Source organism: Ovis aries, chromosome 16 (genome assembly GCF_016772045.2).
Source record: "Ovis aries strain OAR_USU_Benz2616 breed Rambouillet chromosome 16, ARS-UI_Ramb_v3.0, whole genome shotgun sequence".
NCBI classification, from domain to species: Eukaryota; Metazoa; Chordata; class Mammalia; order Artiodactyla; family Bovidae; genus Ovis; species Ovis aries.
Genome location: NC_056069.1, coordinates 71,883,112 through 71,897,364, shown reverse-complemented (window position 1 = coordinate 71,897,364; position 14,253 = coordinate 71,883,112). Strand labels below are relative to the sequence as shown.

The window sequence follows — 14,253 nt, the reverse complement described above, 5'->3', positions numbered from 1 at the left end:
TGACAATGAATCCCTGTTTTTAGGGCAGCACTATTTATAATAGTGAGAACATTAAACAAAGTGTCCACTGACAGAACAGTGAAGACCGAGCGGTGCATTGCACAATGGGATATTATTCAGCCATGAAGCGGAACCAAAGCACACCACCGGCAGCAGCATGGATGACCCCAGAGGTCATCACACTAAGTGAAGTAAGTCAGAGGCAGAAAGACAAATATCGTAAGATATCACTTACCTACAAGTTCATACAAATGAACTAATTTAAAAACAGAACCAACTCACAAAGTTAGAAAACCAACTAGTCATTATAAAGAAAAACAGTTAGGTGGGAGGGATAATTAAGACTGGTGCTCGGTCACTTCAGTCCTCTCTGATTCTGAAACCCCATGGACTGTAGCCCATATGGCTTCTCTGTCCACAGGATTTCCCAGGCAAGAGTACTGGAGTGGGTACCATTTTCTTCTCCAGGGGTCTTCCTGACCCAGGGATTGAACCCTGGTTTCCGGCCTTGAAGGTGGATTCTTTACCATCTGAGCCATGTGAATGCTTCTGAACCTGACGCTCCCTCTCAGCATCCAGCTCACAGGGCAATCGGTCCGCTCAACATGCTGAAGAGCATCTCAGGGTCACTGTGTCCTCTTCTCCCCCAGTCTCTCCCACCTTAGTAAACGGTACCAACCTCCACCTAGCGATCACTTTCCAAATCCCTGGACAGCGTCTGTGTGTTAGTGTGTCCTCTTCTCCCAAAGTCTCTTCTGTATTAGTAACTGGTACCAACCTCCACCTACTGATCGGGCCCAAAGGCCTGAGCAGCATCTCAGCATGAGTGTGCCTGCTTCTCCCCAAGCCTCTCCCATGATAGTGAATGGCAGCAACTTCCAGGTACTGATCAGGCCCCACACCCCTAAACAGCATCTCAGTGTGAATGTGTCTTCTCCTCCTCAAGTCTCACATGTCTTAGTAAATGGTATGAACTTCCACCTTCCGATCAGGCGGCAAATCCCAGAAGAGCATCTGGGTGTTAGTGTGTCTTATTCTCCCCAAGTTTCTCCCAATTTAGTAAATGGTACCAACTTCCACCTACTGATGAGGCCCTAACCCCTGCAGAGCACCTTCTCCCCAGGCGCAGCCCCCATGAGGTTTGTCCCAGGTGCAGGGGCAGCTGCCTGAGTCTAGCTGGGATCGTGGGTTCCTTTTCCTTCAAACAAGCTGTGTGGCCAGTGGCACTCGAGTTGGCTCCACCCGTGAGTCGTTCCCATATCCCAGGGGACCCCAAGTGGTGTGGGGAAAGGGCACAGCAGCTGGGGCTGCAAGTCCACGCCAGCCTCTGCAGGGAGGTCCTGCCAGTGTGGACAAGGCCCTGAACCCCTCCCCACAGGGAGGAGAGCCTGAGTGGATGCCCTCAAAGTGCTGCCTCCCCCGGGGGGCAGCATCAGATATCACCCCCCCGGACAGGAGCAGCTGGACAGGCAGGGGCCTCACGTTTGTGCTCTGCCGGCCACTGTAAATTCTGTTCCTTGTCACCCTGCTTCAGCGCTGGCTATGCCAAACTTTATATGCTGAGCCAAGTCTTTCCGTCTTGTCCAATTCTTTAAGACCCTCTGGACTGTAGCCCACCAGGCTCCTCTGTCCATGGGATTCTCCAGGCAAGAATACTGCAGTGGGTTGCCATGCCCTCTTCCAGGGGACCTTCCCCACCCAGGAATCGAGCCTGCATCTCTCATGCCTCCAGCATTGGCAGGCGGGTTCTTTATCACTAGTGCCCCCAGGGAAGCCCTGTTCCAAACGTTAGGACCATAAATAAATGAGACTGTGTTCTAATATATGCATGTGCTTCTTTCACTGGCTCTGTTGCGTCAGGGTCGTAACCGGTATACCTCCCCCAGGGACCTCAACCCCTGTGACTTTGGGGGATGGGGCCCTGGGCAGCAGAAGCCCCCTGGGGTCCACCTGGTCCACATCTTTGTCTCCTGCCCTGCGGTGGCGGGGGGGGGGGAGGCGTCAGAGGAGGTTCCCCACCACCTTCCACACACACATTGCCTGCCTGACAATACTGGGGTCCCCCCTGGAGCATAACGCCTCCCCACAACCCTCCCAAGGGAGGCACTGCTGAGGCTCTGAGGAAACAGCAGGCAGGACTGTCCCTCGGGGGGGGTCCAACCTGGGTGGAGGGGTGGAGGGCCCAGCCCACGTGGGTCCCCAGGCACCGCAGCCCCAGCCCTACGCTCACTCTCACCCTCATGTTCCTCCCCACCCCCACGCACCTGCACCCCCGCCAGGCCCCACCTCCTGGAGTCCAGTGGCCCCTGACCCTACCCTCCCAGGGTCCTTTCTACCTTTCCCTCCTCTTGTCTCTTGATTTGTCTTGGTGTGTCTCTGACTCTCGGTTTTTCTGTCTCTCTCTCTGTCCACCATGTCCCCTCCCTAGCTCAGTGATCATCTGGAGAGTCTATGAGCTCCTAGATGATGCTGAAGTCAGGGTGGAGGGAGTGTGCACCTTCAAGCCACTGGATGATGATCTAATGCCCGTCAGAGCTGGCAGCTGTAGGAAAGAAAAACTTTTTCCCTGCCCATCTTGGGCTGTCTTCTGGGCCTCTGTAACAAAGAACAGATTCACAAGAGAAAAGATTTCAGGTAAGCTTTTATGACATGGGAGCCCTCATAAGGAGATGAAGACCCCAGTGGCCTAAGTGTTTCTGTAAGCTGAGAGACGAGGTGACTGTGGAAAAGTAACTCAACACACAAGGCAGTAACATTAACAAGGAACCATCCTGACACCCTCTCCAGTGATGAGACTGTCTCTCCTCCCAGTTCAGGGAAAATGGCTCACCTTCCTGAGTTCAGGAAGGGGATCCAAGCGCCCTTAGCTCAGAATACTCTTGCGTGTTCAGGGGCACACGTTCTGCCACCCTCCAGAGTGAGGAACCAGGCTCCAGGCTGTGGGAGCATCAGGGTCCCAGGGTCCCCACCTCCCCTGCAGCCCCGCATACTGCATGGGCCCCGGGGCTGCAGGGGGTTCTGTCCAGGGAGGCCCCGCAGCTGGGAGCACATGGACCAGTGGGGGCGCAGGCAAGTGTGGGATGGCGGGGGATGGCTCCCAGCCTGGGTCCTCACTGACAATGAAGTCAGGCCCCTCAGGGGCCTTTATCTTCTCCTAAACTCAGGAGACAGTTGTTGGAGAGGCCAGCCTATGCTCATTGCCACATCCCTGACTCTGCACTTGGGGCCAAGGGAGGGACTTGGGCCCAGGGGTCCAAGGAAAGGCTTGCTGCTGGTCCCTCCAGCTGTGGAGCCGGCCCAGGGCTGGGGCAGACCCACTCCCTGGAGGGGATGGGTGCCCCCAGGGCAGGCCACACTGGAAGTGAACCCTGGTGGCAACGCCAGGGCCCCACGCCCTCCCCCAGCCAAGCACCAGAGGAGCTCAGCTTTCCAGAGCTGAGCGCCTTCAAGACAGGCCGGCAGCAGCCAGACACCTCCACAGCCAGAGCCAAATGGGCGCCCAGGACAAAAATAGCCATCAGATGACCAGAGGGTTGGCTCCCCACTGTCTAAGGCAAGCTGCTTGCAGCAGCTGCAGCTAAAAATAGGCAAGAAGGGGGCTGGTCTTCAGCAGAAGCACAGGGGGTTAGTCCCAGCGACCACAGGTGGGCCATGCAGTCGCTGCGCTTCATCTCCGCGGTGGCCCTGGTGTCCCACCCCCCGGGGGCCCAGCAGAGCCTGGACTCCGTGGCCCATAATCTATACCCGCTGCTCTTCAAAGCCAGCTACCTGCTGGAGCAGTCCGCCGTGATCCGCCTTCTTCTCCAGCACTGGCCACTGGAGGAGTTTCGGCTGGGCCCTCTGCTGGGTCCGAGCGCGGACCACGCGGGGGACCTGCGGGACCGGGCCTGCCGGGCCTGCCTGGAGGCCTGCATGCACGGCCTGGCCGATCACGTGCTCCAGGGCGGGGGCTGCCGGCGGCTGCGGGTGGTTGACCTCACAGGCATCCGAGATGTGCAGGTGCAGAGGTGCCCCTGCGGGCGGGCGCTGGGCAGATGGGGCCGGACGGAGCTGCTGGCCAGGACCTGCTGCGAGCTGCAGGAGCAGCCCTGCACCACCCGGCGCCCCGTCGAGGTCCTGGCCGACGTCTTCGTCACCGCGGGCAACTTTGAGGCGGTGGCACGCGCCCTGGGGCCGGCGGGCCCCGGCCCTCTGCGCGTGCGCTGCCTCTCGCTGCGGGCGGACAGCCTGGACCCGGGACGGCTGCTGCACGTGCTGCGCCTGGCAGGGCCCCGCGAGCTGCGCCGGCTGGAGGTGGTGCACAACGTGCGTCTGCACGCAGGCCACGTGCAGCAGCTGCTGGCCCAGGGGGGCTTCCCGCGGCTGGTCTCACTCACCCTGCCCGCCAAGGCCTTTGACGCGCCCCCCGCCAGCACCCCTGCCCCTGCTCGCCTCCATCGCCTGGGCGCTCAGCAGGATGACGCAGCTCACGGAGCTGCACGTGGCCTTCTCCACGCTGACCGGGAAACTGCAGACACTGCTTGGGTGAGTCTGGGGTGACCAGAAGGAGGGGGCAGGGGTGGGGGGCATCTGCCCTCAGCCCCTCAGCCCAGGTCAGGGCAGCGTGGGGCTGTGCGCAGACCTGGTGACTTACCAGGCACAAGGCCCGGTCCCTGTGGATTTTGCCCAGCCCAGAGCAGCCAGAGCGGACCCATGGGGAGGGAGGAAGCCCAGCTGGGACTGGCGTTGGGGGCCACCTGGGAGTCCCATGCCTCAAAGGACACTCTCCAGGTGGTAAGGAAAAGACAAGAGTCCTGAGTAGCAAGCAGGCAACATAGAAGTAACTCTATCACAGTGTATTAATTACCTTTTGGTGTAACAAATCACCCCAGTGCTGAGGCTTAGGCTCATTTCCATGGTTGTCAGTGAAAAAAAGTGAAAAGTGCAAGTCACTCAGTCGTGTCCGACTCTTTGCAACCCATGGACTCTATGGAATTTTCTAGGATTCCAGTCCATGGAATTCTCCAGGCCGGAATACTGGAGTGGGTAGCCTTTCCCTTCTCCAGGGAATCTTCCAAACCGAGGGATCGAACCCAGGTCTCCTGCATTGCAAGTGGATTCTTCACCAGCTGAGCCACAAGGGAAGCCCAAGAATACTGGAGTGGGGAGCCTATCCCGTCTCCAGGGGCTCTTCCCCACCCAGGGATCAAGCTGGGGTCTTCCGCATTGCGGGCAGATTCTTCACCGGCTGAGCCACAGGAGACCTCAGCTCCTTGGCCCATGGGCCCCTCCAGAAGCCCTCTGGCTCCTGTACCCTTCCCTGCAGAGTACGACGCTGCTGCTGCTGCCGCTCACGGTGTGGTGAGGGCCAGTCACCAGGCCAGGGGAGGGCACCACCAAGGATCGCCACCTTGGCGGCCACCAGCTGTGAATATACTTACAAAAATTATGGAAAATAACCTCTCGTTTCTTGAGCCAATGACTGTGAGGATGTCTTCTCTGGTTTAGGGAGCCCTTGGCTTGCCAGAATTTTTCCTTTATGCAGTGGCTGGCCAGGGCCTGCATGGCCTCTATTCTCTGGGGCTCCTGGGCTCCCCGCCCCATCCCCCACCCCGCTCCTCAACCAGGCAGTTGCCCAGCTCAGGAAAGGCTGGCCCTGAACCCACACACAAACACGACTGCCGTGTGGCAGCACCCTGGGACCCTCGGGACAGTCCTGCATTTGTGGTGCCTGGAGAAGCGTGTTCACAACCAGATGACCCGGCACAAACCCACAGGGCCATCTCCTTGGCCCCGCCCTGACCTCACCTGTCTCCCCTGACCTTCTGCTCTGCACACTCGCTGAGCGCCTGTCCAAAGCCCCAGAAGGTCCACGTGTGCGGTGTGTCAGGCCTAAGTGGGAGGGAGTAGACGGCCGTGTGGTCAGGGAAGGTCGGTTTCCAAGGTGACCTTTGAGCAGAGACCTGGCCCCTGAGTGAGTGGAGGGCTAGGGGAGAGTGAACCGGCAGGAACCCTGAAGGTGAAGGGCCTGAGCTGGGGCTGAAGCCGGCTCTGGGAGACACCGAGGGTGCAGCCTGGGCTGGGGGCTGAAGGACAGGTGAGGAAGGGAGCAGGGGGGAGGAACGGGGGGAGGGAAGAGCCGGGTCAAGCCCTGGGAGCTCTGAGCCCGACTCGGGACAGTCAGCCCCACAGGACAAGGGTTGGCCCGGCTCTCTTGGCTCACACAGCAGACCCCGGTGGAGAGACGGGAAGACCAGCAGGCAGGGCAGGCCTCCCACGGCCCCCAGGTTGGTGACCCCCTGGGAAAACTCACTGCTGAGATGCATTACAGCAGACGGCTGTGATGACGGGCACGCACCTGTCTGCCTCCCTCCCACTTAGCCCTGACACACGGCACATCTGCGCCTTCTGGGGCTTTGGACAGGCCCTCAGCAACCAGCTGACTGAAGCCCAAGTGTGCAGAGCTTCAGGAAGACAGGTGATGTCAGGGTGGAGCCAACAAGACGGCCCTGTGGGCTTGTGCTGGGTCATCTGGTTGTGAGTGCACTTCCCCAGGCACCACAAATGCAGGGCTGTCCCGAGGGTCCCCGGGCGGCGCCACACGGCAGTCGTGTTTCTGTGTGGGCTCAGGGCCCGCCTTTCCGGACACATGGGAGCACATTGGAGACCCAGGCCCAGGGGTTTCATTGGGGGCTTGTTGGGAGGGCACCTCGGCCTGGCATGCACGGAGATTTCAGATCCCAGAAGGAGGCCTGTGTCAGCAGGCACCACATTGCTTGTGTGGACAGCTCAGGCCAGGGGCCCCTTTTCAGGTGAAGGGGGCCCTTTCCCAAATCCAAGCTCCCAGACACACATTGGCAGTCAGGCCTGCCCTTTGACCCTTTTCCACACAGGAGGCCCCCTAAGGGTTGAGGAAGGGCAGCGGGGAGAGGGCTCCTTATGGATGGATGTGGGCATGAGAGAGATGGCAGTGGAAACACTCCACACAGCTCAGGGCCTGAGCCACGGCCGGCAGAGCCGCGGTGGGTGGACAGCAGGCTGTGTCGGCAGCTAGAAGACCGCAGGAGCTCCGGGCCCAGGGTACAGATACAGGGTGAGGTGGGAGAGGAGCCCCAGCGGGCAGGTGGAGAGTGGACCCCCACATCCTGGCACTGGGTGCTCAGCCCAGTGACCCCAGACCCAGGCCAGGAATCCCCAGGGCGGGTGTGGGTCTGTGAGAGCCGCTGAGCGGGGCAAGGACTCCTACTCAGAGCACAGGAGGGTCTTCAGTTCCCTGGCAAGCTAAGAATGGACCCCTCCCTGACCTAAAAACCTGTGCGCTCCAGCCCTTCATTCGGAGCCAAGCCAGGGTTTCGTTTCCTGCCAATTCACAGGCACTTCATGGCCCCACAAGCTTGTGAACACACAGAGCCCTGTTGACAGAAGAAACTGACCACTTTGGTGGCTGAGGACAAAGGCCAGGCCTGTCTTCAGGTAACTCAAGCCTCTACTGCGGGGGGCTACACACTGTCTGGTGACTCAGCCCTTCGTTGCACCTGGGCAGCCGCAGACAGGACGTACAGGAAGGTCTTGCCGTGTTCAGATTATACTTGATTTACGGGCACTGAAACTTGAATTTCATATCATTTTCACATGTCGCAAAATATTCTCATTTTGATTTGTTCAACTGCTTAAAAATGAAAAACAGTCCTGCTCTCAGGCAGTGGAGTCCGGGGTAGGTGGGTGCGACTCTGAGCCGCAGTCTGCTGTGCCTGAAACAGGATTCACCCCAAGGCTCCAGAGCAACCCGGGGCCTGCTCTCAGCCGCTATTTCCCACCTTGTCCGCAGCCCCCTCCGGACGCCGCTGAGAGTGCTGGACGTGGGCAACTGCGCCCTGAACCATGAAGACATGACCTTCTTGGCGAACTGCATCCACGCGGCCCACCTGGAGGTGCTGGACCTCAGCGGGCACTGTCTGGTGGACCTGTTCCCGGCCACCTTCCACCGGCTGCTGGGCCAGGCAGCCCCCACGCTGAGGGCCCTGACCCTGGAGGAGTGCGGCCTCGAGGACCGGCACGTGGGCGCGCTGAGCCTGGCGCTGGGCACCTGCCGCCGGCTGCGGGAGCTGCGCTTCCTGGGGAACCCGCTGTCGGGCCGCGCGCTCCGGCGCCTCTTCACCGCCCTCTGCGAGCTCCCCCGGCTGCGGTGCGTGGAGTTCCCAGTGCCCCGGGACTGCTACCCTGAGGGCAGCGCCTACCCCCAGGACGAGCTGGCCATGTCCAAGTTCGACCAGCAGAAATACGACGCCATTGCGGCAGACCTGCGCGCGGTGCTGCTGCGCGCCGGCCGGGACGACATCCAGGTCTCCACACCCCTCTTCGGGAGTTTCGACCCAGACATTCAGGAAACCAGCAATGAACTCGGAGCTTTCTTGCTGCAAGCTTTCAAAACCGCTCTAGAAAACTTCTCCAGAGTGCTGAAACAGATGGAGTAGACCGTGCACGGCCGAGGCGGTGCGTCCGCAGCTCGGCCTCCAGCCTCCCCGCCCGGCTATCCCCCCGCCCACCACCTGGGCGCCTCCTGGTGAAAACACCCAGGCGCTGCTGCAGGAGCGCGGCCCTGACTCCGCCCTCTCCCTGGGAGCAAAGACAGAACGCGGGTCTTACTGAGCCCCATGCTCAGGGTTGGGGGGGAGCAGGCCGGATGCCCACCAGTGGGAGCTGAGGAGCTGCCCCAGCAGTAGGGGGTCGAGTGAGCTGCAGGGGCAGGACCGGCGCTCGGGTGCTGGGAGAACAGGCCAGTGTGAGCGCGGAAGGACAGAGGATACCTCTCTGGACACACGGATGAAAGCGACCAGCCGGGGGGAGTGAAAGCGAGGGGCGCACCGGGCCCCGGGCTGCAGGGTACAGGTGTCTGCCGCGCTGCCCTGTATGAATATTTAATCCCCTGTCCAGCGAGGACATTGGCTTTGCTGTTAATGGCTCTTCCTGCCCTCTGGCCTGCAAGTGGTAGGCGAGGGCTCCGCTGTTGCCAGGCCGAGCCCAGAGCAGGGGTGACCTCTGGCTCTGATACCTCCACCGACCCTGGGCTTGGGTTGCGCCTTCTGGCAGCTGAGTCCTGGAGCTTCAGGAGTGGTTAATTCCAATGTTTGGACTTGGTTTCTACTAAGATCAGATTTGTGCAGAGTGCTGCATATTAAGGTAATTAAATATTAATGCTAATAAAACAGAGGTGTGGCTTACTCAGATATGGTATTCTTTTTTAATCTAGTGGATGAAGAAAAGGTCTTGCATTAATTTGTATTTCCTAGATGTTCATGAAACTGGGCGTGTTCATATGCTTGTTGGCCATTTGTATTCCTTTGTTAAAATGATTTATTTAAAAACAAAAAGTTCACCCACTTCTCCCCTTCCCCCACAGGACCCTTGCCTGTTCTAATCTCTTTAACTTATATGCAGAGTACATCATGTGGAATGCCAGGCTGGATGAATAACAAGCTGGAATCAAGACTGCTGGAAGAACTATCACCAACCTCAGATACGCAGATGATACCACTCTAATGGCAGAAAGCAAAGAGAAAGTAACAGCCTCTTGATGGGAGTGAAAGAGGAGAGTGAAAAAGCTGGCTTAAAACTCAACATTCAAAAAACCAAGATCATAGCATCCAGTCCCATCACTTCATGGCAAAGAAGGGAAAAGTGGAAGTAGTGAGATTTTATTTTCTTGGGCTCCAGATTCACTGCAGGCTGTTACTGCAGCCATGAAATTAAAAGATGCTTACTCCTCTGAAGGAAAGTTATGACCAACCTAGACAGCATGTTAAAAAGCAGAGACATTACTTTGCCAACAAAGGTCCATGTAATCAAAGCTATGGTTTTCCAGTGGTCATGTATGGATATGAGTTGGACCGTAAAGAAAGCTGAGCGCTGAATTGATGCTTTTGAACTGTGGTGTTGGAGAAGACTCGAGAGTTCCTTGGACTGCCAGGAAATCCAACCAGTCCATCCTAAAGATCAGTCCTGGGTGTTCATTGGAAGGACTGATGCTGAGGCTTAAGCTCCAATACTTTAACCACCTGATGGGAAGACTTGACTCATTGGGAAAAACCTTGATGCTGGGAAAGATCAAAGCAGGAGAAAGGGATGACAGAGGATGAGATGGTCGGATGGCATCACTGACTAGATGGACATGAGTTTGAGCCAGCTTTGGGAGTTGGTGATGGACAGGGAGGCCTGGTGTGGTGCAGCCCATGGTGTTGCAAAGAGTTGGACACGACTTAACAACTGAAAAAACCAAATATCTATAGCATTCCACAGGGCTTCCCAGGTGGCTCAGTGGTAAAGAATCTGCCTCCCAATGCAGGAGCCACAGGAAACGTGGGTTTCATCCCTGGGTCGGGAAGAGCCCCTGGGTCTTCGGGAAAGCAGTGATGCACAGAGTGGGCTGGAGTGACAATGTGGCGGCTTCTACTCCCTGCACTCATCAGCTCTGCCTCTTGCTCACCCCTGCACGTCTCCTCACGTGCTGTGCTGGTCAAGTCTCCCTGGCACCTATTTCAGCCTCGTGGACTTTGTTATTCCAAGACTCTTGGGAGGCACAGGGCAAATTTTTGAAATGATTTTGTTCTAATTCTGAAGAGTAGAGTAGCTTCTGCTGTATGTGTCTCTGGAAGTTTTTCAATGAGACCTGGCCTCTGGGCGGTCAGCAGGTCTGACCGGGCACGTGTGAGGCTGAGCCCAGCAGCGTTGGAGAGAAGAGTCGGGCAGACTGTGGCGACACAGGACCTGAGATCTACGGCAGGAGGGCACACAGGGGCCTGCTGGTGGAGAGCACTCCCAGCTGCCCCCACCCTACCCTGAGGAATAGCCCACTTTCGTGGAACTGAAGAGCCTGGGACGCTCGTCTGGAGCACTTCAGAGGCGCACAGGTGGCCCGACTGGGACCTATGCCTCCCGCTCATGCCAGGGCATTGAACTCACTTGTCGCTGTGGTCCTGCTCAGCCCCAACACTGAATACGCCGCTTCCAGCCTGGCGGGTTTTCCCTGCACCTGCCCAGCCCAAGACTGGGGGGCCTGAGGATGCCCAGTGATGCTGGCAGGGCATGTGACCGTGGGTGCCCAGCAGGGCCAGGACCACCCTTGTGCTTCTCGTGCAGCAGACAGCAGAGCTCCCACGCGAGGGCAAACCACAATCCACAGGGGAGGAAGAGCGTGCCAGGGTCAGGAGCCCAGCAGCGTGGCCCATGGCGGCTCAACTGGGCTGCTCTTGAGGAGCCTGAGGTGCTGTCATCTGCCTAAACCCACCCAGTCTTACCAGGGGCCAGATAGTTGAATGGAATGGGGAGATGATGGGGACCCTGATAGACCCTATGGGACCACAACCTAGATGTGTGGGGAGCCCCATCTTTACCTCCCCTTGGCCTGTGTGGATTGATAATTGCCCTTCCTCCAGGAATGCAGCACTGCTTCCTGCTGACCATCCTGGCAAGAAGGGGATGCAGCTTCAGGGGCTTCAATGCATCTGTCCCACCTTAACAATTCTTGTTGCAGACGGTTCTTTCCAATTGTATACTCAGAGCTGAGGAGACACCCGCACACCCAGCAGACTCATACGGTGACTGCGCCCAAAGACCCAGAGACTTCAGCCTGCAGCTCTCTCATCAGCTGCCCCCTGCTAGACCCAGGAAGGCCCTCCCCGCCCTGCCGGCAGCCCCGTGCTCTGTGCAGGTCCTTGCTTTGCTGGAGGGTCTGCGGGGCACCTGCCTCCTTCACAGCTGCCACACCCGGCTGCTCCTACTCCACTCAGAGGCCACAGCACCACACAACCCCGCAGCCCCCAAACTTGGCCGCTGTTTTTACCCTGGGGCCAGAAGCGGGAGAGCTGGTTTGCCAGCAGAGAAGATAAAATGAGATCTGAGGCCAAAAGGTGGTTTCTCCAAGGTTCAAGATGTCATTCACGAGCCATTTCTGGCTCTTCTCTGAGGTCTGACCCCCACACCCCACCCCTGCCCTGAGGCCCCATGAGGTGGCCTTAGTCAAGCCCCCGGCTAAGCCAGCAGGACCAGAGCCCTGTTGAGAGCACAGCTGCTCTCGGGGTTCCTCAGGTGGAGGCGAGCACCTCTCACATCAGCCCACAAACCCACCAGTCCTTCAAAACTGACCTGGTCTCACTCGGGGCAGTGCAGTTCTGAAGCCCAGCTGCCTGGGTCTGAACTGGACCTGTGACCACCTGCATGACCCTGGACATGATGGCTGCACAGAAGGGCTCACTGCAGGCCTGGGAGGCTGCTGACAGGCTGGCCCTCAGCTGGTGCCTAGGACCTGGGCTGGGGAGGCTCCTGCCAACATCAAGTGGTAGGAATGGCCCCTGGCGCCCACACCTGCTTTCCTCTGGGAGTCAGGAATTTGGGTCTGTGCCAGGCAGACTGCCTGTGTGACTGGCCCTCCACAGAGACCCGGGACACTGTCTCTGAGGCGCGCCCACATGGCCGTGTGGCCCTAGGCAGGCGGGGGGGGGGGGGGGGGGGTCGTGGCTGGAAGCCGCGTGGTCTCCCCCTTTTGCCAGGTGTGTATCCCTCTGCTGGCCTTGTCCTCCTTCTATGTGATGAGCCTCAAGTATGAGAACAGCCACACATTGAGTCCTCAGACCTCCCAGCAGGTCATCAAGTCTGGGGTGGTCTCAGGAGCCTCTACCCCAAGGATAGCAAGAGCGCTCACTGCACAAGACTGGGGTCAGGGTGGCACAAGTGATGTGCGTAACACATACACAGGCCAATTCACATTAGCTCCGTGGGAAGTGGGCCTAAGTTTGTAGTAAAAAATTGAGATAATCTATTTTAAAAAGCCTTGTAAGGAGTAAAGAATTACACACAGAAAAAGTGGTACTGCTGCTTTCAAACTGCAGGTGTTTTAAATATAGCCCATTGCTAATATTTAGGTTGGTGAAAAAGTAACTGTGGTTTCGGATCATAACTTTAAATCATTATAACTATGCTTAAACACATTTTTATTAATCAAAACAGGAATCATTACATCCAGCACATTTTTGCCAATGAGAAATTTATTCACCCCTGTAGCATTAAAAATCCATGCCTTGGGATTCGATGAACTCTTGGAAAGTATTTTATGCATCCTGCTGGTTGTGGAAGCATTCTCCCTGCAAAGTTCTTGAGATGCTTGAGGAAGTGGTAGTCTCTGGCAAGAGTTCAGATGAATACGGTGGATGGGGCTGAACTCTGTGGCCCAATTTGTTCAACTTCTGGAGCACTGGCTGTGCAATGGGTGGTTGGGCACTGTCATGGAGAAGAGCTCGGCCCATCCTGCTGACCAACGCCAGCTGAGGGCACTGCAGTTTTCGGCGCATCTCGTCAACCTGCTGAGCACACTTCTCAGATGTAGTCATTTCACTAGGATTCATAAGGCTGTAGTGGGTTAGACAGTCAGGAGACCGCCAAAAGCGACCATGAGCTTTTGACGGTGCAGGCTTGGCTTTGGGAAGGCCTGAAGCCTCTCCTCGTCACCAGCCGCTCATCCAGCCACTGCCAGCTGTCGCATGAAGCCCATTTTCTGCCACTTCCGAATCCGACTGAGAAACGGTTTGCCATCGTTGCGTAAGAGAAACGCGATTTCATTTGCAGTCAGCTCACGAGGCCCCCCCAGTATCGCGCTTTATCACCTACAAACCTGCTTCAAATGCTGAACGGCTGCAGAATGGTTGACACTGAGCGCTTTGGCAACTTCTCGTGCGGCTGCAGGAGGGTCAGCTCCGATGCTGGCTCTCAGCTGGCCACTGTCGACTTCTGAGGCCCACCTACTGCACTCCTCGTTGTCAAGGCTCTCGTCTCCTTTACAAAACTTCCTGAACAGCTACTGCACTGTATGTTTGTCAGCAGTTCCCGGGTCAGACGCGTCACTGATGTTGCTAGTTGTCTCTGCTGATTCATGACTTATTTTGAACTCAAGTAAGAAAATCGCTCTAATCTGCTTTTTGTCTAACATCATTTCCCTAGTCTAAAATAAACAGCAAGTAATAAATCATTACCAAAAAACATAAAGTGAGAAATGTGCATTAAAATGATGTAAAACATAACCTCGGGCTTCCCTGGTGGGTCAGACAGTAAAGAATCTGCCTGCAAAGCAGATGTGGGTTCAATCCCTGGGTCAGGAAGATCCCCTGGGGAAGAGAATGGCAACCCACTCCAGTATTCTTCCTGGATAATCCCATGGACAGAGGAGCCTGGAGGGCTACAGCCCATGGAATCACAAAGAGTCAAGCACAACTCAGTGACTAACAC

General features: G+C 57.2%; 1 protein-coding gene across 1 annotated transcript; it reads left to right on the top strand.

Moving 5' to 3' along the window:
* The first annotated feature begins 3,633 nt into the window (after nucleotides 1-3,633).
* LRRC14B (leucine rich repeat containing 14B) lies at nucleotides 3,634-9,204 on the top strand. The gene is given in 3 exon segments (XM_015101351.4): nucleotides 3,634-4,418; nucleotides 4,420-4,524; nucleotides 7,808-9,204. Coding segments are annotated over 3 exon segments (1,518 nt in total). The 5' UTR covers nucleotides 3,634-3,651; the 3' UTR covers nucleotides 8,454-9,204.
* Nucleotides 9,205-14,253: the final 5,049 nt, after the last annotated feature.